At 39.5% G+C, this 25,599-nt stretch overlaps 2 protein-coding genes and 3 non-coding genes across 8 annotated transcripts in view; 1 reads left to right on the top strand and 4 right to left on the bottom strand.

Moving 5' to 3' along the window:
- LOC146388110 (uncharacterized) overlaps positions 1–25,599 on the bottom strand; it is a 38,639-nt gene that overhangs the window by 3,418 nt on the left and 9,622 nt on the right. Inside the window, exons 1-4 of one of the 3 annotated variants that reach the window (XR_014800025.1) lie at positions 1,839–2,667; positions 1,171–1,214; positions 337–378; positions 7–130 (exon numbers count right to left, since the gene is read on the bottom strand). Coding sequence is in view for 2 of the 3 variants with exons in the window: in XM_084925221.1 (XP_084781347.1) it covers positions 337–351 (15 nt within the window). In the remaining variant the exon portion in view is untranslated. Of the gene's footprint in view, positions 1–6; positions 131–336; positions 379–1,170; positions 1,215–1,838; positions 2,698–25,599 lie in introns of those variants that run through there. The other 2 variants (XM_084925221.1, XM_084925222.1) reach the window with 2 other exon arrangements.
- LOC146388114 (small nucleolar RNA SNORD88) lies at positions 208–296 on the bottom strand. The gene has a single exon (XR_014800167.1). It is a non-coding gene; the product is annotated as a small nucleolar RNA SNORD88 (small nucleolar RNA).
- LOC146388113 (small nucleolar RNA SNORD88) lies at positions 450–541 on the bottom strand. The gene has a single exon (XR_014800165.1). It is a non-coding gene; the product is annotated as a small nucleolar RNA SNORD88 (small nucleolar RNA).
- LOC146388112 (small nucleolar RNA SNORD88) lies at positions 1,297–1,388 on the bottom strand. Its single transcript, XR_014800166.1, has one exon. It is a non-coding gene; the product is annotated as a small nucleolar RNA SNORD88 (small nucleolar RNA).
- Positions 3,975–24,817, top strand: LOC146388111 (protein kinase C and casein kinase substrate in neurons protein 3). Of its 2 annotated transcripts, none has more exons than XM_084925219.1 (10): positions 3,975–4,224; positions 6,818–6,885; positions 13,052–13,208; positions 13,341–13,576; positions 15,637–15,792; positions 17,224–17,399; positions 18,131–18,251; positions 18,333–18,403; positions 18,501–18,580; positions 21,551–24,817. In XM_084925219.1, the coding sequence occupies exons 2-10, from the start codon at positions 6,826–6,828 to the stop codon at positions 21,658–21,660; spliced, it is 1,167 nt and encodes a 388-aa protein (XP_084781345.1). In that variant the 5' UTR covers positions 3,975–4,224; positions 6,818–6,825; the 3' UTR covers positions 21,661–24,817. The 2 variants fall into 2 exon arrangements, with proteins under 2 accessions (XP_084781345.1, XP_084781346.1); XM_084925220.1 differs by lacking the exon at positions 3,975–4,224 and adding an exon at positions 4,434–4,674.

The raw sequence follows: 25,599 nt of genomic DNA, 5'->3' as shown, positions 1-25,599 counted from the left end.
AAAACATAAGATGTATGATTTTATTTGATGAATCAGAGCAAATATGAGATATTACAATTAAAACATCACAACAAATAAGAAAATAATCACAGAATTGTTATGAGGAAGTTCTCTTCTGGAGTATCAGTACCTGAAAAAGTAACAAAACAGCAGTCAGGAAAACCGTTCAGTCAGTGAAGACCTACAAGTTTAATTTTTTTGCTTGCTCATCTCCTCAGACTCCGCCTTGTCAAGGGCAGAGCTGCACTTCTGTCACCACTGATTTCTGAGCCCAGTGCAAAGCATCACCAGAAATGAGAATTTAGATATGAAAAAGCAGTGTTACATGACACGAACCTGATTAATGTCCATCCTCGGAGGATTTACACCTTTTCAGAACTGAAAGGACAAAAATAAAGAGTTAAGTTTTTTTTTGTCACAGCCATTACTTTTACAGCAGAGTTTCTGATTTTCTCCTCAGAAACTCTGGCTTGTCAGGGCCAAAGATGCACGACTGTCTCCATCCAGACTCAGAGCCCAGTGCAAGTCATCAGGGGAGAAGGACAGCTACAAATCATAGACAGCATATAAAACACAGAGCAGCCACCAAGAACGTGAGGAGGATCCGCCTGAAAAACTAAGGAACGCTGCACTCCTATTGGTTAATAACTGATCAGTCACAGTAAAACAGATCCTGTTTTATCTTTTTTTTTTTCCCTGAATACAAGTGATTGTTGTGAACCCTAACAGGGTTTGGCTTTCCTCCGAAGGATTGTAATAAAATATTTATTTTTCTAAGTGTGCTTTTATTTACTCTGGCACAGATTACTAACATTAGAATTTCCATACATGTCCAACAAGGAGCTGGCCCTGGAGCAGACCCAGGACCCACTAGAGATTTCATCTCTTAGCTGGCATGTGAACAGCCCCAAAAGACCTGGAGGAGCTGGGTAGAGATGGGCCTTTCTGTTTAGACTGCTGCCCACATGCTCCAGACAAGTATTTGAAAATGAATAAAAACAGATGGATGGATGCTCACCCCACCATCATCGTCCTCAGGAAGTCTTTAATGTTCTCAAGCGGACACAGACTGAAACTACATCTGTCTCTTAATTTTGCAAGGACTCATAAGATTACACATCCCCCTCCTAACTAAAGAGTGAGTGCTGAAAACCCCCAAATAATCCTTACCTTTAGGGCTCCACTGCAGCTGAGCGGTTTCACTCATTCAAACCCTGAAAACATTAAAAAACAAAAAATAAAAAAACAAAGTCAGTGAAGTGTAAAGAACCTCAGCACTTGTAACACTAGATTTGCTTTCTCCTCAGAAACTCTGGCTTGTCAGGGCCAAAGATGCACAGCTGTCTTCATCCAGACTCAGAGCCCAGTGCAAGTCATCAGGGGAGAGGGGGGGGCACATCGTCATACCGCTTGAAATAAAAGCGATCATGCAGTATTATTAAGTTACTAATCACTACAAACCAAAATTAATTCAAGTCTTACTGCCTGATCATACTCCAATTACTCCTCACATGGCAACACACTGTGAGCTACCATGCTAAAGGCTGACCACGTGGAGACAGGCCCACGAAGTTACCGATGGTCGGGTTACTTCCACTGCTAGTAAACATGTGAACCAACAACAGCATCGCAACCAGCCTAAGTTAATTCAGATATGCTTAAAGGTGCCTTTGCTCACAATACTTAGAAGAGACCTTAAAAATGTAATGTCCGAGCAAAAGGTCGCAACTGTTTCCACCTACAGATGTGCCGTCAGTCGGACCGCTTTACCTGAAACTGCCACAGATAACAACACAAAACAAACCTTAACCTGAGCAACATTCATAATATGATCTTACCATTTCCACCAGAAAACAAAGCGTGCCTCTACTCTCTGCTTCTGTATCTGAATCTGCTACCGCGGTAGTCTTCGTCTTCTTTGGCTTCAGTGGCGGACTGTGAAGCTATTTAAAGGCGTATGTCGCCACCTACTGTACCAGAGTATAATAGCACCATGACTTTAGAAACAGTTTCGATTCTAGATGTTGAACCTACAATGTGGTAAAAAGGCCATTGAAACAATAGATAAAGCTGAAAGCATACTTTATTAAAATGTTTATTTATTCTTTATTGTAATCTAGAATATATGTATGCAAATGAAAGGGAAGCAGTTGTACTGAGTGAATCTGCGAGGAGCAGAGTTAGTGAAAAACGTGATTTTGTGTTTGTAATTTTGTCTTGTATGGATTTCTGCCCCCTGGTGGTCACAGTGATTAATAATACTACTTTATTACCATTAAAGTTAAGGCTAGACCAGAGGGTTGCAGATACAGTTACCCATAGTAACCAGTAGAGGGCAGTTTTATTCATAGGTCCCAAAATGTGGTCAGTGGTTGGCTGTTGTTTTCTGCAGTCGTTGGGACTATAAAACAATGCAGGTGGATGAGTCGTCATTTACAATAGACCAAAAGTCTGTGACTTATGGTGAAGGAGGTCTTGGGTTGTGAAGTCTACATGCTCTTCCAGTGTCTACTTGGGTTCGCTGGCTTCATCCCACAGTCCAAACACATGCATGGAGTTGGGCTATTTTTGAAATATATTTATATTTGTTTGTAACTATTCCACATAGTGCACCTCACTTTTAAAGTCCCGATTTTCAGATATTTTAATGTATAAGTATTCTGAGCTTTTTTCTGCACAAAGTATTTTAAAATATTCCTCAAATACAAAAAAAAAAAAGTTTTAAATTAAATTTAAAAAGGATGCATGGAAGAAACAGGCGATGAAAAAGCAGCCTGACTATGTTGACTTCTGTGTTACTGAGTCACCAGTTCATTTGCATTTTGGGATGAACATGATGCAAGGATACTTGAAAACATACCTGAAATTTAAAAGTATGATTTTGTGGTATTATTGAAACAAGAAAATTTGCTTTGTAAGAAGAAGAGACAAGGATTCCTAAATAAATGTGATTTAGAGTTACAGTTTTTGTTTTTTGTTTGGTTTTTTTTAACTCCATGTTGCAAATATGTGCAATACGTCTTGCACAAGGCAAACAGCACATGATAAAGACAAAACTTTAACACACTGGGTCATTTTAGTCACTAAAACATCTTGGCTGTTTGAGGGTTAAACATATGAAGTGTACATGGTGAATACAATTGTACTGCTTGAGTGGGATCTGACATCAGGTGTTGACATTTTCTGTCTATTATCATTTTAATGACAGGATCTCACAGTGTTGTCATGATATCTGTCTCCTATGCTTCCACATTTGATTATAGTACTCCCAGCACTGTCTCCTAACAGCAGGTTGCAGCTGTGTGTAAGCACTGCAATGTACAGCTGTCTAGTTATTTACATGGCATGTTCTGGCAAGGAGAAGTTTCATGAGTTCAGCACTGCACAAGGCTTTATGTCACCAAAAGCAGCATATGTGAGTGCGGGCAAGTCTTCTTTAGAGGGCTTTGCACTCAAACAGCTCTGCCTTTAACACATAAACATGCACATATGCACACTCACACACCGGATGTATCCTCCAGCTGTGGAAGCAGGCCTACCAAATGATCCCAAGGGAAAACAGTGGGGAGCAAAAAGGGGGTTAAAGGCAAGCGCAGAGAGATGGAGTTTCCTTATCTGGCCATGCTGCTTTGTACTTCTTTTTAAAACTCTAAAAGGTGGTTACTAGGGTTATTAACTCCCAAACACACATGCCAAACATAAACTTTGGTTGGGTGACTCAGCTATTGTCTGACTCACTTAGAGATGCACACACACAAACACAAAGAAACACCCCAAACCAATGTTCTGCCACACTTCATTAACAGTGGTGTGAGGGAGGTAAAGTGACCAAATGAAAGGGAAAAAGACAAAGTGGATATTTGACAAAGAACAAGAGGAATACGCTTCCTGCAGCTGTTTTACTGAGAGAGGAGGAGAGAGGGAGTGAGAGACGTTGAGGGAGGGAGGCAAGAGGAGAAGGAGGAAGGGAGGGGAAAAAAAGCCAACTCATCTGACACAAACAGTGGGCCAAAGAAAGGGGAAGAGCAGGAGCAACACTGTCCAACAGGGGTGGAAAAATCAAAGTTGGAGAGCGTGAGGAAGAGCATAAAGAAGACTAGACAGAGAGGGAAAGAGCCTGAGAGACTCCACACAGACTGGAGACGGGAAGAAAAAACTGTTTTAACTAGGCAAACAAAAGAAGAGAGCAGGGGGTGAATGAGAGAGGGGCCCCAGCGTTCAGAGGTAAGGAAACTATTAGCCTGCCATGGCTGAATGGATGCATTTCAGTGAGATCAGATGGAGTGACGGCGCTCCTATTTCTGCTCTGTGTTCAGTTGTTGCTATATATTTCCTCTATGCAATGTGTGTGTGTTGAGTTATGCATGACAGATGAAACGGGGACAGAGGGAGGAGTGAGCGTGTGTGCAAAAGTGCGTTCAGCATACAGGGGTGAGAGAGTTTGGTTGGATCAAAGCTCCAGATGGACTTGAACGGGCTCTGGGTTCAGCTGGTTTGGTTTTCAAGTGAAGAAGTTGAAGTTTTAGATCCATGAAGTCTGAGTTAATGCAAGATACTGATAATCAATCGTGAACCTTTTAGAATCGGAGGGGGGCTAATTATATATCTGACATGCAAATATATTACACAAAGTCTGGAGGATTCATGGTGGATATAGATCTGTGCTTGTAGGCGGTAAGTAGTAGTATATTTTTTGTGTGAAAAAGCAACCACGTGATGCATAGTTTGTGGCTTATTTAAAGTCAGAAAGTAAGAAGTAATAGGGTATGCCTCACTAATACCACAGACATCACAGTGAGCTAACTGGACACTAGGGATCACTTTATTTCATCTTTATATAAATATTTCTGGAGGTTTTTAAATCTTTAGGCCAGTCCCACATTTTTAGACGATCTCAAAATCAATTTAAGGAGTTATGAAATCACTGTTGAAAGGCGTATGTCACTAACAAAACATTCCCAGTAGATACAGAGTTGCACGGCATACTTTTCTTTCTTTTTTTTTTAAACACATAAACTGAAGCATAAAGCTGATAAACCTGAGGAGAGGCATACAAGTCAGTCACAGCTAACCCAGAATGGAGGTTAAAGATTTTAATTTCCTACCAGCGTATAAGGGATTTATACATAAATCTGCTATTACACTGACACAAGTAGTGTGGTTGCAACTCTAAAACGTAGTAAAAAGTATACCGTTTGTAGTAAACCGTGCAGTCACATTAATTAATATCATGACGGGAGCTACCCCACTCCCACATTTTATCTGGAAACTTGGTCATACCCTGAGGAAAGCCAGAAAGCAAGAGGGAAAGGAAGTCAGGGTCAAACGGGTTAAAAGAGAGGTTATTCTTTATTTTCATGACCTCTTGCAGATATCTGGGTTGCATAATTTACAAGTCCTCAGTGGTGGTGATGAAGCAAACTGAGGCAGATTGAGGCCAGGAAGAGGCAGGACATTATTCTCTTAGCGGAGCATGTGATGCCCCGTGAACAGCAGGATGTTGAGGGAAGATCATTGAATCTAATTGTGAGCATAACGGAGCCATGAGGGGAGATGTCTGCAGGCAGGAAAAACAGGCCAGTCACGAAGGCTCTGTCAGGGTGGAGTTCAGCTTTTGGGTGCTTCGAGGATTTGAAGCAAAACTGCTGTGTGCTTAAATATTTAACTGGAAAACGTTCTCTTTTTTTTGAGGTAGAACCACATGAACATAAAGTAACACTCAGCTAAGAGCATGATTATGTTCAAAGAAAGTGTGTTGTTTATGGGTCAATATTAAATGAGCAAAGCGCGACCAGCATGGGAAGAAAATGAGTGTGTGATAGGATGTGCCGACCCTTAGCCCCTGTTTATTTTCGGATAGCTCATGTTTCAGAAGCTGGGAGTGCTGGGAGAGGACAGTCCATGTCTGCTGGTGTTGTCAGAGCTTCTGCACTATCCCAGCTGGGTCCTATTTAACGTACACGTCAACTTCCAACGCTTAGATGGGCGTACAAAGCCTCCATATTTGATTCAGTCACTGTGTTACACCTGCTGTATAGTCTCACATTGGTCCTGACATGTGTTGAACTAGTTATTTATCTGAACAGATATGAAATGCCTTCATGTCATGGAGCCTAAAATAGCAGGAGAGAATTGATTTCCAACCCGGAGCACTTGTGCCAGTGGTGAATCATGTTGGTGCCAAGGGATTTATGGGAAGTGGTAATTTGATCAAATACATTATTATATAAAAGGGCTGATTTAATTTAGAGTTATCTCCACCCACTGAGCTATCACTAAGAGCACTGAAAAACACAACAAGGAGAAAGGGATAGCTAAATGCAGTAGACAGAGAAACAGTCCATCAAAAGTAACCAAGGAAATTGTTAAATAGATACATAAAAGTAAAAGATAAAGACTTGAAAACAGTGAATATGTAAAAATAACTACATTTAAAATAACAGAGTGGACTGGTAATTAGCTTAAATTAATATTTGCAGCTTAAATTTATAAAAGTAAAATCCCTGTTTTATCCAGTAGTTTATCATGTAACCATTATAACATGAGTGGTGTCAGTGATGTTAGGTCTGTGGGGCTTGTTTGATAAAACAAGAACTCAAGTATTAAATTTTATGAAGTATCTACATTTTGTACCTGAAAATAATTTTGGCTAAACGTGTCCCTTAATTATTTCAAACATTTGTCCCAAATACTGCAGCTGCAACAATCTAAAGCCAATAAATGAAAGGTGATAATGGCAGCTACATAAAGATCATAGTGAAAGGCAGCATGATAGAAAATATAGTCCAAACTAATCAGATATTCTTTACTTTCTCAGAAAACAGGATGTCGACCTTGCCATCAGAAAACAGCCTTGAGGATGCCTACAATCGCAGCTTCTGGATGGTATGTGTACTCTGTGTGTGTGTGTGTGTGTGTGTGTGTGTGTGTGCGGGGCTCTGACTTTGTGTGTTTACATGTTTATACCTTATGATGGGACAGGGAGATATACTACACAAGATAGCTCCCCGCCATATCTCAAGTCTGAGCGAACATGCAGCCAAAACAGTCCAGAGTTTTGTCGTTCAGGCAACACGACTTTTTAAACAAGGCTGTGTTTTCATTTTTAAGTATGAATAGTTACTCTCCAAACCGCCTCGCAAGGATTTAACACAGCTCTCGCTGAAGGCTTTTGGCTCATTGACTTATTCTATGTGTTTGTCTGGACTGAGTCTGGGGACCAAATAAAAAAAAAAAATTTTCCTATAAAAATTTCACTTAATGCTTTCACAGAAAGTTATTTTCTTTGTTTTTTGTGCTCTTTTTTTACATGAGACTTAACAGAATAGTTTGATATATATACTTAATATCTTGCCACCAGCTAGCCTTAGAACTATGGGAGCCATTTCACTTCCTGTTGATCCCACTGTGGAACATAATTGGCCGAAATTCAGTCTCAGGAGCAGCAGTGACAGCCCATATGTAGCAAATGAAAATACAGCTGAAATAATTCTATGCAGCTCCTTGTAGAGAAAAAAAAGAAACCTGAAATGCTTGCATTCTGCTAATACATCTTAATTTGTTTGTTAAGAATTTACATCAGGACCACAAAGATGAGACGAGCGTATCCTGGATTATCCTCCTTTCTAAAACAAAATGGATTTAATGTTTTATTCAGTACGGGCTGAAATCGCTGACAGAGCCCATAAACTCAGAAAAGTGTTTACAGAGATCAGCTCTGAGGACTGTCTTGCCATTGAATTATATGGGACAAGAGGTCTTTCTGCAGCCACAGGCATTACCACCTGGTGGACATGAAAAAAGAAATCGGGTTTACGCACCTTCAAGCTGGCTTCACTTTTCAGACCTTGAAGCTTTCTCCATTTTTTTTTTTTTACTGTCTTTGGACGTGACACACTTTCTTAAGCATGCATTTCCAAATGACAACTAAAACAGATGTTAGAAGTCAAGCCATAACAGAAACTTCCACATGTATACACAAAGCAGCTGGCTGTGGTGATTGAAGGTGACTGCTATCAGGGGGTCTGCTGCTGCTTGATGAATAAATATAAATTGGCGAGTGCTGTAAAGTATCTCATGGTGCCTCAGTGTTCCCAGTACTGACAGAAAGGCCTTACTTAGGGTTCTGGTTTGGCTGGTTCAGTTAAGCAGGTGTCTCTGCCTTTTGCCTGAAGTGCAGAAGCCTGAGTTTGAGTCCACTCTCTCTCTCCTCCTCTTTCCTTTCTACGCTTCCCTGCAAAACTGTCAAAATGAAATCTTAAGAAAGAAAGATATTAAGTTAAAAAAATCATCTAAAAATGTAACTATATTTTCTGTTTCAAAACCTCCTCTCCAAAATGGGCTACACGTCCATCGGGATCCATTCAGTGCAAACTGTATCAAGAAGAAGTCTAAAAAGTTCTTGGTTATATTACATTGTTACACTTATTCCACCAGCATCTCCAGATGTCGCTAATTAACATGTTTATTTAATCCATAAGAAAACAACAGTACGCTTAGGACACGCTGATATATTAATGATGGATGTGTCCCAGTCCCAGATCGTTTCTTTACCTGGTGCAGTGATAACGAGGCTGCAGGCTAAGTGCCGAGCTCATTTAACAAGCTGCAGCTTCACACTAAACAGAGACATCAGAGAGGTACAGAATAAAATCTGCAGCACAAAAGGAAAATAGGGATCAAGTTTAGACCTTCTGCTGCATTTTTATATACAATACAAAAGTGGCTTTTATTTCACAACACCAACGTACACAGAATGAGAAAAACAAACAGTCTGTAGAACAGACCTGTTTCCACAAACAGAAAAGATAAATCCTAAGCATTATCTCTCTCACCGAAGCCTAAATGTACACACAGCATATCGGCCATATACCCATCTCTGTGAACTACCATACACTCTGATTACCAGTCATAGCCCAGTTTTGCCACCATATTTTAAGGCTGTAAACACTTCAGAGTGCCTGACTGTCTAATTTGAGTGTGCTGCCACTTTAATATTGGCTTTGTCTGCTATTGGCCTCGATTGGCTGCCCCACTTTCATCTCTCCCCTCCTGTAATTTGGAAGCCTCCTGTTGTGCTGGATGTGTTTCCAGGCCAGTTCCCGTCTGTGTCATCCTGCCGCCGTGCTCAAAGGCTGCCTGCCTGTCATTATACTGCAAACTTCAGCTTTTCGGTTTTGCATTGGCAAAGTCACCTCAACTTTATACATAGTGATAACAGTCTCTGGGCCCAGTGCATGTCCCTTTTAAAACATTAATGCCCCCCTTCACCACAGTTATATAAAGGGATTATATATGCTATTATATGCTTTATTATATTAAATAAGGGCATTCTGTGATACCTGCATGTCTGCTACTAAAGTAAAAATGCCATTATCACATATTTCAAACACATTTTCACTTGTTTTCAAGTAGAAAACTAAAGATTTAAGAGTTTAATTTGTAACAGACTTTCTTTTCCTTTCTAGAACAAACATTTTTGACTCGATTTCCCTGAATCTGTCATCTGCTCTTTGCTTGAGTTGTGGTAAAGTCACTTTGGAGTATCGTCTGGAAATGTTTCTTTTATGCCATTTCATCTTTTGTTAATACTTTTAGTGCCATTGCTATCACTACCTTTTACTTATTATACATTTACTTTAAAACTTTATCACAGCTACAGCATCAGAGCAGCGTCTACTGTGGTACTACTACACTACTACCAGCTAATACTTTAACTTGACACACATATGCAGGTTGTGAAACATAAAATCTGGAACACGTCAGTTTCATCATCCCATCCATTCATCTACATTTAACACTAATGCAGTTCTATAATGAAAACTCGGCAGGCTTTTAACAGTTTGAATGCGATCATTTGTTTATATGAGAGGTAATTTTTTTCAGCAGAAGTCTTTAGTCATTTCCTTCGATACCGCTTTTGTTGCTTGGACTGATTGTCTAGTAGCGGATTTGCATCTGCCTCGGTTATTGGCCAACTGGGTCTCTGCAGCGTTGCCGCTGGCCTCAAACTGGATTCCTCAGCTGTTTCTGCTTAATTCGCAGACGAGTGAGGAAAGTCAGTGCAAACCACAACAGAGGCAAAAAGAAAGAAAGGATAGAGGAGGAAGGAGGAGGGCGCTTATGTGAAACACTCCGAGTGATCGTGATTAAAGCATTTAAAACTACAGTGTTTCATTAAAGGCACACTGAGGGCTCTGATTGCTTTTTTTTGAAGGGTGTTAATACAGACAATGAAAAACTTTTACATTCAGGGTCTTTGTCCTTCTACGTGCAGCACTCTTTGAAGCACTCTAAACTACACTTGAACAGAAACATTAAAATGCAGGATTAGTAAACAAATCATTTGCAATTAGAATGAAAAAGAGAGAATATGAGTTAAGAAAAATGTCACATTATAAAAAAGATGCCCTGCATCGGTTGATTGCTTGAAGCACAAAACTGCATATTTGTTTCATGTTTGCTGCTAGCACTACTTTTCACAAACAACAACTGAACTGTTTGACCTTTCTGTTGTCCCTGCATTTAATTAACTACTAATTAAGAGTCCCATTACAGACTTTGGACATTGGAAGCAAAGGCTGTTGTTGTAACTCTGGAGGCTTATCATCTTACACTGAATTTGCCAAAGAAAATAAGTAAAGAAGCGTATTCTGTGTTACAGTATCCAAAAGTATATGACACACTGAAAGCACGCAGACAGTTTTACTATAGTCTCTTGGAGCTATCCAAGTAAGCCATGTCTGTGAGCCAACACGTACAAAAACCCGTAACCAGAGCCCCAATATTGAGGTTATTAGTTACATGTGTGTTTGACAGGTAAAACATTGGCTTTAGGGACGTCTTGTTCACTCATGTCTTTTTTTTTTGTTGTGGTATTTACATCAACTATATTGCCTCAAGTAATTTAAAACAGCATGGCGAACAATCACACTGAAGCAGCTGTCTAAATGTGACAGTGACAACCAGATAGAGTCTGACAGAAAGTGAAAAAGAGAGTAGGAGTCAGTGCTGAGAAGGAGCTGATGACAGCTGCCAGGAAAATTGCAGAGATTTCCAAATTCCACATCCACAAACAACACACTTGCTTCAGAGATGTTATTACATTTAGGGCCCTGCCTCTGCTGCTCTCTTGTCCTCACTCTGTCTGGCTTTTTATGGACGGGCTTCGACCGCGCCTCACACTGTGGCCGGCATTTGTGCTACCAGCGGAAACTCATGGCACGTGGGAGGATTAGCCTTACAATGCTGCTGCAGCATCACAGCTATGGAAGGACTATGATGGAAGGGTAGCATTTCTACCTAATATTTTTGTCTTTTGTACTACAAAACAAAGGAATACTAAACATTCAAGGAATCACGCTTATGTGGACTTTCAGTTTCATAGGGGATGCTTTCACTTACTGAATCCAACATTTTGATTTCATGCATTAAACAGTAGCAAGAGTCTCACGTAGCAGTCATCATCTGGTCAGACAGTTTTCCGTACATTATTTGTGAAAAGTAAAATAAAATTCAGTCTTCTTTTCATGTTGGTATTTTATTAAGAAGCATGTGGAAATAATTATTTTAGCTGTTTAGCTCAATTCACTCTTATCCTTGGTAGCACCCTCTGCTGTACCCCAGATTTAACTGCAGCCAACGTCTGCACAACATGATTAACAGGAAGACAGTAATGGGTGTATTTCATTTAGCTGCTGGTACTGTGCATTATTCAGTGGAACTTAGTAAGACGTCATTATGACAATGATTTAGAGGATCATTTAGAGAAACACACCCATGTAAAAGTCTAACTAAATGAAATCAATACTATATATATTTACTATACATATGTAGAGTGAATGTGTGCAGCTGGAGTCTGCTTAGCATTGCAGAAAGCTGAAGCAACTGACAGCAAACCTCCAGAAAGTTACAGTTTCTGGCTAACAAATAATCTGGCACAAAACCATTAAAACAAATCATTGTTTTAAACACAAAATGTAATTAGTGAGCTTTTGATGAGCTTTAGATGTGTTGGAGGCTTTGTTTAAAGCCAGGCTTTAAACAAAGCCAAGCTTTGTTTGCAGTTCCTGAGAGCAGTCATATATTGAGGGAACAGTTAAGAGAGGGCTCAATCTTCTCACCTCTCTCTCAATGAGCTTCCACAGTATTGCAATCAAATCTCATTCTGAGTATAGATTATTAGTTGTTGCCAGGAAAATTGCTTCTGATATGTTAGTAGTGTGCAGTAAGGTTTGAACATGCAGGATCCACGGCTCCATTCAAGGGTTTAAAGGTTTAAACTGTACTAAATGTAGTTAAACAGTTACCCTTAAAATATGCGGCAAAATTATTTACAATTTAGACAAGGATTTGAATTCCCTTTTCTTGAGGACAAAATGACTTGCTGTTCAAACCTTCTGTTTACGAGGGGCAGCCAATCAGAAGATGGCTAGGTTAAAGGAAAGGGGGTGGACACAGGATTAACTGAGGGTCTGCACCAAGATCCATCATAGGTTAAATAAGGATTATTTTAAACTGTGACCCATACTAAGCTACTCTAGTAGAGCCCGAGATTAAAAACATGGCGCTGGAAATGACCATAATAGGTCTGCTTTGAGTAATCTAAACAACAAAACTGAGTTACTATAAAAAAACGAAGCTTCAGGCAGCAGATATTTGCCCTAATATTTTTACTTATAATATTAGTCTTTTTTTTTTACTAGTATTACAAATTAGAAGCAGTAGTAGTAACAAGCAACAGTAGCAGTGTGCTTGTAATACCAGTTGGAGTAATCTTTTTGTTTGTGTTATTCAGTTTTGGGTCTCCATATTTCCAAGAATACACTGAACAAATGTACCGCTTTGGATTCTCTGGCACTGAAATAATAAAACTAAAGAAAAGAAACTGAATCACTGAACACTGGAACATTTTTTGTTAACTTCTAACTTTTTAAAGCCAAAAAATTAAAAGACTTTAGAGTTTAAAGCATCAAATCAATTTAACCTTCCATCCACTTCATGTGTTTATGATGTGGAAAGCAAATCTTCCTCTCTCTTTGTGTCCTGGCAGCCTGGGAACTATCAGCGCACTGCGAAGCGAACAGAAGATGCTTTCCAGGCCTGTAATGACATAGTGGCGTGTTTCCAAGAGAGAGCGCGCGTGGAGAGGCAGTACGCCCAGCAGCTCAGTGAATGGAGCAACAAGTGGAAGCCGGTGGTGGACTCTAGTAAGATCAGTAACCGCAACACATATGATGAACGTGGAAATGATCTTATTTCAAAATCATGTCCCAATTATTACTGAAATACAACAGTAATTTTAATGGTGTGTCATCTTCTTCTCCTCCTCCCTCCCTCAGGTCCTCTATATGGCTCTCTTATGAAGGCTTGGCAGTGTTTTCTGTCCTCCGCCGACAGGCTTGCCGCCCTACACGCCACCATCTGTCGCTCCCTGGTGTCGGAGGATGGGGACCGGGTCAGGACCTGGCAGAAGGACACCTTCCACAAGAAGTTATTTGGGGGTTTCAAGGAGTCCCACGACATTGAGACGGGGTTTGCACGTGCTCAGAAGCCGTGGGCCAAACGACTTAAAAAGGTCAGATTTTTTTCCAGATTTGTTTATGGTAGTTACACACCGTCATATTAATTAAAAGCTTTTGTCTGATCTCAGTCACTGAGCTGCGTACAAAGATATAAAATGCCACATTAAAGTTAGTTTAGTATGTTGTGAAGCAATAAATTACATACTGAGGCAGCCACTATAGTACTGTTTGTCTTGGCGCTTGTGGCAGTTGTTATTTGTCACACTGCTTTGATAGGGATAATCTTTGAACAATATGTTCTTATTATTCTTTTTTCTGCACACATGCTTTTTGCCTCTTTGAGCACTTTGTTTTAGAAGCAGTTTCAAAACGTACAGTATTATTTTACATTTAATTAATCTCTTCCCAAATTCAGTCTTAAAAAATAAAGAATTTGTTTTTACTTATATGTAAATTAACAATAAACTTGCAGCCTGGAGGCTTTTGAAGACCGCTACTATCTTACTCACTCACATTGTTACTCAATCAACATTTTGACCATTTGGCTGTAGCTCAGGTGGCAGAGCAGATCAGCCACTAACCAGAAGGTCGGTGGTTCGATCGTAGGCTGCTCCTTGTCTGCATGCCAAATATCCTTGGGCAAGATACTACCCCCATGTTGCTCTCCGATGCATCCATCGGAGTGCGAATGTGTATGAATGTTACTTAGAAAGCACCTAGAAAAATGTGCTTGTGTGAATGGGTGAATGCACAAGTTGTGTAAAGCGCTTTGAGTGCTCAGAAGAGTAGAAAAGCGCTATATAAGAACCAGTCCATTTACCATTTTGAAATAATTTCTCATTTAATGAAATCTTTAATGAAATAAGCTTCACCGATGCAACATTTTACTTCCTGATTTTGAGAGATAAAAGTGGAGTGTAGTTCTCGCGCTCCAGCAGCAATACACCTATTCCTAAAGAAAAACGTAGCTAATAACTTTTTTGCAATTTATTTGAGTTTTCCTAGTGGTTAAAACTCCAAAGTGATCAGAGAGGTTAAAGTCATGTTTTTGTTTTAGATTTCTAAAGATTTAGCAACCACATTAGCTTCATTTATCAGACCTGAGAGGCTACACACATGTTTTATTAGCAGTGTAACCGTTGATAATATATAAAATGAGGATGTAGCCATCTTGACATTACACATTGGTTTTGGACTCTGCATTTTGAAGCCATAATGTCAGCTGCCATGTTGTTGTTGCACTTTATATGAGTAAAAGGGTGCTAAGTAATCAGTGAACGCTAGCATGTTTTGTTACCAAGTTGCATTCATAAACTGATAAACTACCCAGGTGCAACACACACTATTAGTTGAACATTTTAACATGGAAGTCTGTGGAGATTCACTCACTCTCGTGAGGCCAGCCTCAAGTGGTCACCAGAGGAACTACAGTTTTTGCTACTTCCTGCTTAACTTCATTTTGCTTAGCTTCTCTGAAGGTTTACTCTGGAGTCTAACTTAGTGCTAGTGGAGTCCATGTAAAGTCTCTGTAACCACTAGAGGGCATCAATACATCTTTTATATACAGTCCTTGGCTTCACAGCTCCACTCCGGACAGCTCTGGTCATCATGACATTTTAATGTTCGCTTCTGGGAGCCTTTTCTCTGTGACATTCCCAAGCCTTATTTTGTGCCAGTGCCAGAAACCCAGTTCTCAAGAGTGTTTGTGTTCTGATGCAATGAGCCACTTGAATCTGTACCTTACTGTGAAATGAGAGCAGCAAGGGACATGCATCAAAAATATAATTTTGCCTCAAAAGACGAGCCCTTAGGGGATCAATTTTTCATATGTACTAGAAGTGACTGTGGCATCGCAGATGGTTTTTCATTAAGTAAATGGCCTCAATTCAAATACTATATTTAGAAAACAGGAAGCTAATACACTGCTATTTCAAAATGAATTTATTCAGTAATGTGCTTTTTGAGAGTCAGGTGCATCTTAGCTTAAGTGCCTCTGAAGTGCCTGTAAGTGAATTGTATGATTCCTGGTGTTAGTGTAATCGGTGTATTTCTATCCCTATCTATTGTGCATTGACTCCATATAGTCAGTCTGTGCTTTGGTTTGCATCCACAGCTGGATAAAGCAAGAAGAGCATACCATAAAGTGAGCCGTAAAGAGCAGGTAGCCAGAGAGCGAGAGGCACACGCTCAGGGAAACCCGGATGTCTCCATAGACAAACAGAAGAAGATCCAGGAGGAGAGAGAAGTGGCTCAACAGGAGGCCGAGAAGGTGCACACCACATGTCACTGCTTTCTTATTTTTTTTCTTATTTTCTAAATTTTGTTTTCTTGCACTTTCTGTAAGTTTTGTCTTATGTGCACTGTGGAGTTTCTGGCCACGGAGCATTAAAAAAAATACCATTGCATAATTATTAATTAATTAAAACAGGTGAAGCATGAATGATGAGTTAAGGAATCTCACTTTGGAATATGAGTAGATCCATACCCCACCACTGATGCTCGGTGGAAGGGTGCCTGTTATAATCCTGGTTTACCAGGAGAAAGGGGAGTGACATTAATAAACCACAGGGAAAAGGTTTAGTGACTGTTAAGTCGTTTATTGTGTTCCTTTATGGTTTTAAACTAATAAATCAGAGGGCATGTGGATGCAACTCCACATGCTAAGTATGTAGTATCAGTATACTAGTTATCAAAAGCAAAGAAATTAATTACACGTCTTACTAGCCTGTCCAAAGCAAACGTTAGAGAGAAAAGAAAGACCCTTATTACTAGTATCTCTAATAAAAGGAATCTAACTGTGTGGTTAACAATAATACAAGTACTGTTACCTTTCCTAATTTACAAATCCCCCGAGTGGAGAACAAAACAAGCAGGTTAATGAATCAGAACCTAGCAGGCGTAAACCCTTCACTATAAATTACGTGACCAAAGTACAAGTAACCATTCCAAACATGGAAAAGACTGCTCCCTGGCCTGACAGCCCCTTTTAAAGCAGCTGCAATAATTAGCCCCGCTGCGGTTGGAGTACGGCGCCAGATGAATCAAAGTGGCAGCAGGTAAAACACAGAAGGAGCAAACAATTGAGGAAGGCAGGATGACGGACAGGTGCCAGCACCAATCAGCTGCATAGTTAGTCTCAAGAGTAGCGCAGAAAACAGTCAAATTATACAAACGGGACAGAGTGGAGCGACCAAGGAGTGCAAGAGTGCTGGAAATGTTTCGTGTGGTTTAAATCAGTCATCTTCATATCCTCTCACAAGTTTATGACGTGGTTTCTGCTGTTGTACTGTGAATAACGTCTACTTCACAGGAAACCTGTAATGTCAGCACTGGGCATGGGTGAAGCGTTATATCAAGTTAAAATTCATTACCAGTTACGTGGACTGTATACTCTATGGGAGGTTAAATGTTGCAATTTTTTGCTTTGTTAATATTTTTAATATTTTTATATCAGTTAATCTCCTGACTGAACCTGGTGAAATCATTTTGAAATGGTTTTGTTTATCTTGACGAGTTAGCTTCAGTTTATGAAAGTTTTTTTTAGAAGACTGTTTTCCCAGAGTTCTTTGTTTTTAGTGGGATGAAAAGTTTTGTGTAAGACATTCGACACACATTTAATACAATTTTTGTTTTGCTTTTTTGATAGTTAGGTTTCCACCGCTCAAGTTTTATTTGCCAATTTGGTTTGAAATACTTTCAGGTCCGTGCCCGCTACGAGAAGGTCCTGGAGGAGGTGAACAACTATGCTCCTCGCTACATGGAGGAGATGGAGTCCGTCTTTGACCAATCACAGGAGGAGGAGCGCAAGAGGATTGTATTTCTCAAACAGGCTTTCCTCTCCATCCACAAACACCTGGACATTACCAACAATGAGAGGTGAAGCACGGTGCTTTGTACGCGTGTGGTGTTGAGAAAAGGTGCTGCTGCCGCTGCTGATTAGAGGATTGATGTATTTGATTAAACAAGTAGCACAGATTTGTCTTATGTGTGAACCCTGCAGCTTGTGTCGGGCTGTCTTTAGAGTTAAGTATGTTGAAATCAATAATTTGACTTAATTTACCTCTAATTAAAAGCTATACCACTACATATTAGCACATCACCGACTCTCTTCTACTCTAATAAAGGAAATACTGGATACGATGGCAACTTAATTACTTTATAAAAATGAGCCAAAGCCACAGGGAGAGGAGAGAAATTATATACACTATTAATCTGCTTAATTTGGGGAGAACACTTAACTTAAAGTGTCCCGGATTGCAGTGTAAGTGAATTAAGTATGTTTTTAATTATATAATCATCAGTATCCAGAGTACACATAAAATTTGTAACATATATTCCAGATCATTGGGTTTCTTATAGCATGGTGTTTATTAAGTACTATGAGGCATACTATACCTAAAGGTATTTCCAGCAGTGTGAACCTCTCTGAAGCTAAATGTGAGAAAAGAGCTGTGGAAAATATCCAAAATTCACACGAGACAGCACGACTGTTTTTGATAAGTAGGATTATTAGAGGAGAGATGATCTCTTCCAGCAAAATTTTAAGAACGGATCAGCATAGATTAAAATCAAATTTGAGATTTTTGTGTTTATCTCTTGGCATTTAGTGTGCGGGCCGTGTACAATGAGCTCCACAACACACTGATGGCCATCGATGAGCAAGAGGACCTTCGCTGGTGGAAAAACACCCACGGCCCGGGCATGCCAACTGACTGGCCTCACTTCCAGGTATTTCCCTTTATTTTCCAGCATTTTAAGTTTAACTCTGTGCACTTTATTTATGTTACTTATATTCCAATGTTTTTTCAGGAATGGACACCTGAAAAGAAAAGCAAAAAAGGGAAAAAAGAAGTGGAAAAATCAGGAACAATAGAGAAGAGGTGAGGATATTATTCCGAACGGGAACTGTTAATGTTGTCTAGCTTTTTTTGAAGCAATCAAAGATTAATCTCTTAATTCTCTCTTTTCCACTGACAGCGTGATGATCGGGGGAGTTAAAGTAAGAGCTCTGTATGATTACGTCGGCCAGGAGACAGATGAGCTGTCCTTTAAAGCAGGTAAACACCGTCCACTGCAAGATGAATGACGTCACTGTGAACTCAGCCGCTTCTCTGTATATTCATATTTTGTAGTGATGGGTCGTTCGCGAACGAAATGGCTCTTAGAGCCGGCTCTTTGACGTGAACGACGGGAGCCGGCTCCTTATCGCGAGCCGTCACGTGGGTTGTATTTTTTTTTTTTTTTTCTTTCTCTCACCCTCTCTCGCACTTTTTTCCGCTTCACTCTGCACGCGAGCCTTGTGCTTTACGCTGGGCAGAGGGGGGAGGGGCGGTAGTTACACTCAGTAGCACACGAACAGAGCCAGAGGGAGAGAGAGAGAAAGAGCCAGGGACAACAACGTCACATTAGAAAGGTATAGTAATCATCCACAACTATTTTCGGTTGCAGATGATAAAGGATTCAGAAAGTTTATTCATGCAGGCCCATATGACAGAGAATATGCATCTTCTTTTTGTTTTCATATTATAATTTATATTTAATTGTGTTGTGGTTTGCAGTGTTTTGTGTTGTTTTCACTTTAAATTTGTAAAAGGAAAAAGCTGAAAATTCAAATAGTTAAAAGTTGAAATGTGAATAGTTGATTTTTGTATTATATGATTTATTTATTACATTTTATGTGGAGTGAATAAATAAAAGTATATTTACGGTGGCCCCTAGAGACAAAGCACATACAAACTTCAAATCACGTACGAACTCTGAAGCATGTACAAACTCCAAAACACGTAAAAACACGTACAAACTCCAAAACACGTAAAAACTCCAAAACACGTAAAAACTCCAAAACACGTAAAAACACATACAAAATCCGAAGCACGTAAAAACTCAGAAGCACATAAAAACTCAAAACACGTACAAAAAACAACAGAAGTGCTCCAGGATGCTAGGGCGCAGTGTTGAGCTTTTGTTATCTTGTGGCTACACAAGCCAGCAAGTACCAACGACCGGATTTGGTGTGTGGTAGTAACAGGTAAATGAACTTTTCTTTTAAATTATTTGAATATATATGAGTGCCTGTGTATAAATACACAAACAATACACACATGCTTTCAATTGTGTAATTTAAGTGATCTAGTAGCTCTGCTTTGGAAGTTCAGTTCATGCTAGAAATGTGTTTTGGAGTTTGTACGTGTTTTGTCTCTAGGGGCCACCGCATATATTTATATATAAACATATATAAATAAAACCACTTTTTTTACGTTAGTAATTCCTTTTGTGCATAATTTTATATTATTGTTAATAATAAATTAATTAAAGCAACAAAACAACCTGAAGAGCCGGTTCGGAGCCGAAAGAGCCGGCTCTTTATAGTGAGCCGAACCGAAAGAGCCGGATCTCTAAAAAGAGCCGGAAATCCCATCACTAATATTTTGAAGCCTCAGCTTTGGCTTTAAGGCTGCAGTCATGTTTTTGGAGCCAGAATGCGGACCATATTTGGAGGAGAGGGCGCAGGGCTCACATAAATACTTTCCTGCCTAGTGTATGGGCTCAGTCTCACATTCTGGCTCACACTGAATACAAAATTAAGTCCATACCATATTTCAAAGTGGAGGATTAGCTGTCATATGAAACCGCACACTCATTGGCTCGCAAACTTTCAATTCCAGTGGGGTAGCCAGTCAGAACTGACCCTCTTTGTTAGGTTTTTGCATCCTATATGGTCAACAGCAGAAAAGCTTTTCTCAGTGACCTGAAGCTGTCATTCAAAGAGGCCACATTGCTACATTAATGTCGAGTCAAGTCATTCATTTGTACTGTACATTAAAAAATAACCGTTAACAATCCAAGTATACAAAAGTATATGAAATATACAGAGACCAGCAGTGCCGATGTATTTTGGTCTCAGTGTTTTAAGTTGATTTTAAGTTTTTAGATTCTTTTTCTCACAGTTTTTGATTATTGTTGTGTTCCTGTTTCATGTCTTTATTATCCTAGTGTAGTGCGCCTTATTTGGTTCCTGTTTCTAGTTCACGATCATTCTGGTAATGAGTTTCAGCGTTGTTTTGTTTCATGTCTTGGTTGCTATTCGTTGCAGTTATACTTCGCAGTTCCTTCCTCTATCTCATCTTTCTGTTAGTGTCTGCACCACATTTTTCAGGTCTGGTCTGATTTTAGTGTCTTTTGGTTGTTTTCTTTTTATATGTTGAAGGCTGTGTTCCTTTCATGCCTTGCATTATTTTTACTTTTTCCTCTAGTGATTCTTTTCATCTGTGTCTCAATCCCAAGGGTCTTCCTCTTTTTTTGTTGTTACTCTATAAGTTTTCCCAGATTATTTGATAGCTTTTGTACATTTTGATTAGTTGCCCTTATTTACCCATCTTGCCTTCTCTGGACTTTAGTATATCAGCTTGAAAATAAAGCTAGAAACATATTTATGTATGGATTGCAACTTTATCGTTGAATCTTTGGGTATTAGCTTTTGAAGGCTGCCTCAAGTGGCCGTTAGAGAAACTGCACTTTGGTGCCTTACTTGCTGAAAGCACCCCTAAACAGCTTTATTTCAAATGTACTACGACTATTATTACATGAAATTACTAAGCAGAATGGTTTGAATCATTGATTTTACAGTTAAATAAAATATACGTTTGAGCTGTTATAGGCTCTTTTTTATGGTTGCTGGCCTGACAAAACAAATATAAGGGTTATAAGGCTTCGCTCACCCCAACTGTTTGCAAAAGATGGCCGCCCCTCCCTGAGCTTGGTTCTGCCGGAGGTTTCTTCCTGTTAAAAAGGAGTTTTTCCTTCCCACTGTCGCCAAAGTGCTCATAGGGGGTCATATGATTTTTGGGTTTTTCCTCTGTATGTGTTATTGTAGGGTCTACCTTACAATATAAAGCACCTTGAGGTGACTGTTGTTGTGATTTGCGCTATATAAATAATATTGAATTTAATTGAATAGATGTTTAAAAAATTGTTGCAATAGTTTTAAAAAACAAATACAGAAATTAATTTTCTCTTCCTCCCTCCAGGTGAAGAGTTTCTAAAGATCGAGGATGAGGATGACCAAGGATGGTGTCGAGGGAAGAAGGATGATGGGTGGGAGGGGCTTTACCCAGCCAACTACGTGGAGGTGGTGTAGTTACCTGAATGTGAAAGATCTTTGTTATATCAAATACCACATAACAGCCTGAGTAAATATATAAACATCTAAAAACACTAAATCAGTGCTGTAAAAGTCCACATAAAGTAGCTGTTAGCCAAAGAAGCGTGTCAGCACAAGGCGATGGAAATTTTGACATACAGAGATTTTTAAAAGTGCCCAGGTTTGTAATCTCTTGAAGGACTTTTGATATATGTTTTAATATACACACTATGCATAGACCACTTGTATTGAAGCCATATAAATAAACAATGCTTTAATGTAAAGAAAGAAATAACATGCTGGAGTATAACGGTACACAGTTATTTGGTGCTGGAGTCAGTGGTGTAGCCAGAAAATTTTAAAGGGGTGGCCAAGCTAAGACCATTACATCCATCGTCACATGGATTTTTATTTTTCCTGCATGGAAAATCACTGCAGGTCAGAGAATGTATGAGTATGTTTGTACATAGCCCTTTAATAGGTGTCATTATTGGTTATGTGGGGTGGCCACAGGGCTAGTCTACAGCAGCCATCTCCTGCCACCCCTTGGCTTATCCCCTGAATAAAATGTGTGTGGGACTGCTATTTTCTTTAAGCTGTTTTTTAAGCCTCATGCGATTAAAATGCTCACAAAGCCTCACAATATATGAAGAAAGCGTTGCTAAAACTGTGATTATAATTATTCCGAAGCAGCTGTACAGTTGGAGTCAGCCTAATAGATGCAGAAAGCCATGTCGACTGTATTTCTCTTCTGTTTTTGTGGTTTAAAGGAACAGAAAGTCATTAGGAATCCTGTATAACCCTCAGTTAGCCAACAGTGAAGCTGTTTTACCCACACCAGCATCCCCTCACACCCCACAAAGTCCAATGCTGTCTTAGTTCATACCGAGTTGACTTAAATCAGCTTTCATCACTATTTTCCTATTAAGAATTTATTGCTTGACTGTGATAGAGATTGAACCCAGTGGCAAACCCAGAAGAGAATCCAGAGAATATTCAAGCAACTCTTAATATTTCACCTCGCTGCTTTTACTCTTTCGGGCTCACAGCTTTACAGTTTTGGTTCACTCTTACTCAAGCTGAGAAAATGCTCTTAAAATCCTCTCAATGTGACCTTAGCAGCACCAGCACCAGCTACAGCAGACAAACAGACACACTTAGCAGCTAAATCACCAAATATTTCCAACAAGGCTAAAAACACAACTAAATGTTTTTATATTGCTTCAAATTTGTTTATCAATTTGCAGCTGTTCATCATTTTGAAATTCTTATTGCTTGTCCTTTTCTGCCCAGCCTCTGCATCAGTGAGGGAAATGCTTGCAATCAGGGTTGCCATATACTCTTTGAGAAGGCAACACGGTCTTTACTAGTTTGTTTCCACTGACCCCAATCAGTCAGTCCAAGTTTAACACCCTGCGCTGGAATGACACTGCAGTTTAAGAAACAGTTTATGGTGTAATATTTCTTCACCAGTATTGTACCTGCTAAACTGAACAAGTAACTGTTAGAGGCCTGTTAACACGTATTACATTAAAAACAAGCAGGTATATTAAACTGCAGGTTATTATAAACACACTTATTTTTCACTCCTTGTTACAAAATACAATGAAGGCTGAAAAACAGATTTAATAACACGCTGACATAAACAATAAAACTTCCTAGCTGGGCCTTGTTAGCATACATTGCATTATATTCTTACACACTCCCTAAATTTTGTATTCCTACGCTTTGTTATTCATTATCACTCACACAGCATATAAACAGGACAGCTTTACAGTCATTAGAAGCCATATTTTGGGATAGTGGGTCAGCCAGTGGCTTGTGGGCTTTTACAGAAGACATTGTGCAAGGCTGAGCCCGAGCTATTTTAGCAACTAAAATGTCTGAGTGGGGTTATTTAATACCCCGTTATGCTTATTCAGGACTATTTCGTTTCTATTTGTGTTTGTTATACCTACTTATTCCGCTACCTGTGATAGATTTTCCAGTGTTAACACGAGCTGTTTTCATTGTCACTTTGGGCATTAAGTATCTGCGAAGAACATCGCAATGTAGATTTAAATAAAAACCTGCAATGTTAAAAAAATCATACGTGGATTGCAGGGATCATACATATGACTTCACACAACTATCAGTTACCTCTTGCACATCAATGTGCCACCTCATGTAAAACACCATAAAACTGTGGGAGAGGTTCAGTTCAGCTTTATCATATATCGCCAAATCACAACAAATTCCCCTTTTTATTTTGTAAGATAAAGACCCGACTATGGTACTATGGAGGTGACAAGTTCATTATAGGAAACATTTTAGCAGATAAATATACACAACTTCAAACAGATACAAATGTAAAGATCTGTAGAGCAATTGAGAGAACAGAAAACTGCCCAACTAGCTATGTGACCCAACCTGCATACAAGAAGTAAATCTGTTTCCAAGAAAGCCTTTTTTCACCTCACCTGCCTGCTGCTGGCTGCCTGCCTCATTTTTAAGTTCAAATTTGTTCAACTCTGCAGCACAAGTAATTGAAAATATTAGGTTTAGATGTGAAAGCGCCTTTGCACTGAACCTCAGAGTCCCCTCCTGGTTAGGAGGCCTTTCAAAGTTTAGCAACTCTATCATGAAAATCATAAATGAGGTGCATGCAGGCCTTTGAAGATCAAAGAGGAAAAGTGCTTAAAGATGAAGTCCATTCATAAATTAAAAATTTTGATGTTGCACCTTTAGTTAAAGGAGAAGTCTTTCTCCAGGTGAGCCCTATTATCTGTCATTATGGTTCACAATGATCTTTGCTGTGGGACTAAAATCATTAAAGCATCGAGTTGCTTTTAGAAAAGGAGAAAATGTCATGGGGAATAGTAATATTTCTTAGCATGTCACACTGTTCCTTCTGGGTAACTCCTGGGGAACAGTTAGTCTTTCTGTCTGTCTGTAATATCTAATCTTCTGTTATTAGATTGTAATTATCACAGAGAGCATCTTTACCAAAGTGAGGAACGTGCTGGGTTTGCCTATTATAGTATCTCTATATGTGCTGTTGCTGTGTGTCATTCTTTGTCATGTAAATGTAAATGTATGACCTTTCAAATCCCCTGTCTTTTTAAAATAAAAACCGAACCTGTTACACAAACAAAAGAAGTGTTATTAGATGTGGGATGGAAAGTGTGTGTGTGTGTGTATTATGAATCACTATGACATCAACCCCTGGAGTCCCACAGTCCTCCCTGTGGATGTTATTACATGTACACACACACACATACTCACACACACACACAGTCATTTTTAAGTCTTGTGTCCATGTCAAGAGAGCTGTGTCCAGGTCAAACGCTGCTCTTTATCTCGATGACTCCTCTGCAGCGTCAGATGTATTCTTACATCAGCTCATGGCTGCCAGCCAAGAAAACTACTTCACCCTGATGTTTATGTCTAAGCTGGCCAATAGCAAAAAGTGAAAATGATAAGACTGAGCATTGTTACACTCCTCACTCTCACACTGTTTTGCCTTGAATACAAGCAGGGGAGGATAGTGGCATGTCTGTTTCCATAGCAGTAATGGAGATAATGATGTCACCCTAGTAGGAATTTCCTTCTGCGTTCATACCTGATGACAGCTTGGTTGCTTGCAGCAAATACACACTGATCTTTAGTCACAGACGATCTCACATGAGCTCTGACACTCTTTTTCTACAGTTTGTACCATTTCAAAAAGCACTGGCAAACTTCAAATAAAACCAAGCATAAGGTATGCTGAAAAGGGCTGTGATGGATTTCATCTGGAATTTTGATAGTCACAGAAAAGCAGCTGCATTAGCAAACAAAAGGCATGAGTAGACAAAAGTCTTCAAAGCTCCAGTCTTGTTTTAATTTGGCATTTGGGCACAGCAAAAAGAAGCTGTGAACACTGACAGACTGGTAACCTGATGCTAAACACTTTGT

Source organism: Perissodus microlepis, chromosome 4 (assembly GCF_051167445.1).
Source record: "Perissodus microlepis isolate ML-2025 ecotype Zambia chromosome 4, ASM5116744v1, whole genome shotgun sequence".
NCBI classification, from domain to species: Eukaryota; Metazoa; Chordata; class Actinopteri; order Cichliformes; family Cichlidae; genus Perissodus; species Perissodus microlepis.
The sequence above is the reverse complement of the archived record's forward strand: the minus strand, read 5'-3'. Positions and strand labels throughout refer to the sequence as shown.

What these genes read in the sequence shown, in the direction of transcription:
- LOC146388111 (XM_084925219.1), top strand. Translation starts at nt 6,826, where the DNA reads ATGTCGACCTTGCCATCAGAAAACAGCCTTGAGGATGCCTACAATCGC. An exon ending in GACATTACCAACAATGAGAG is followed by an intron (nt 17,400 to 18,130) that starts GTGAAGCACGGT and finishes CTTGGCATTTAG; the next exon opens with TGTGCGGGCCGTGTACAATG. An exon ending in TGAGCTGTCCTTTAAAGCAG is followed by an intron (nt 18,581 to 21,550) that starts GTAAACACCGTC and finishes TCCTCCCTCCAG; the next exon opens with GTGAAGAGTTTCTAAAGATC.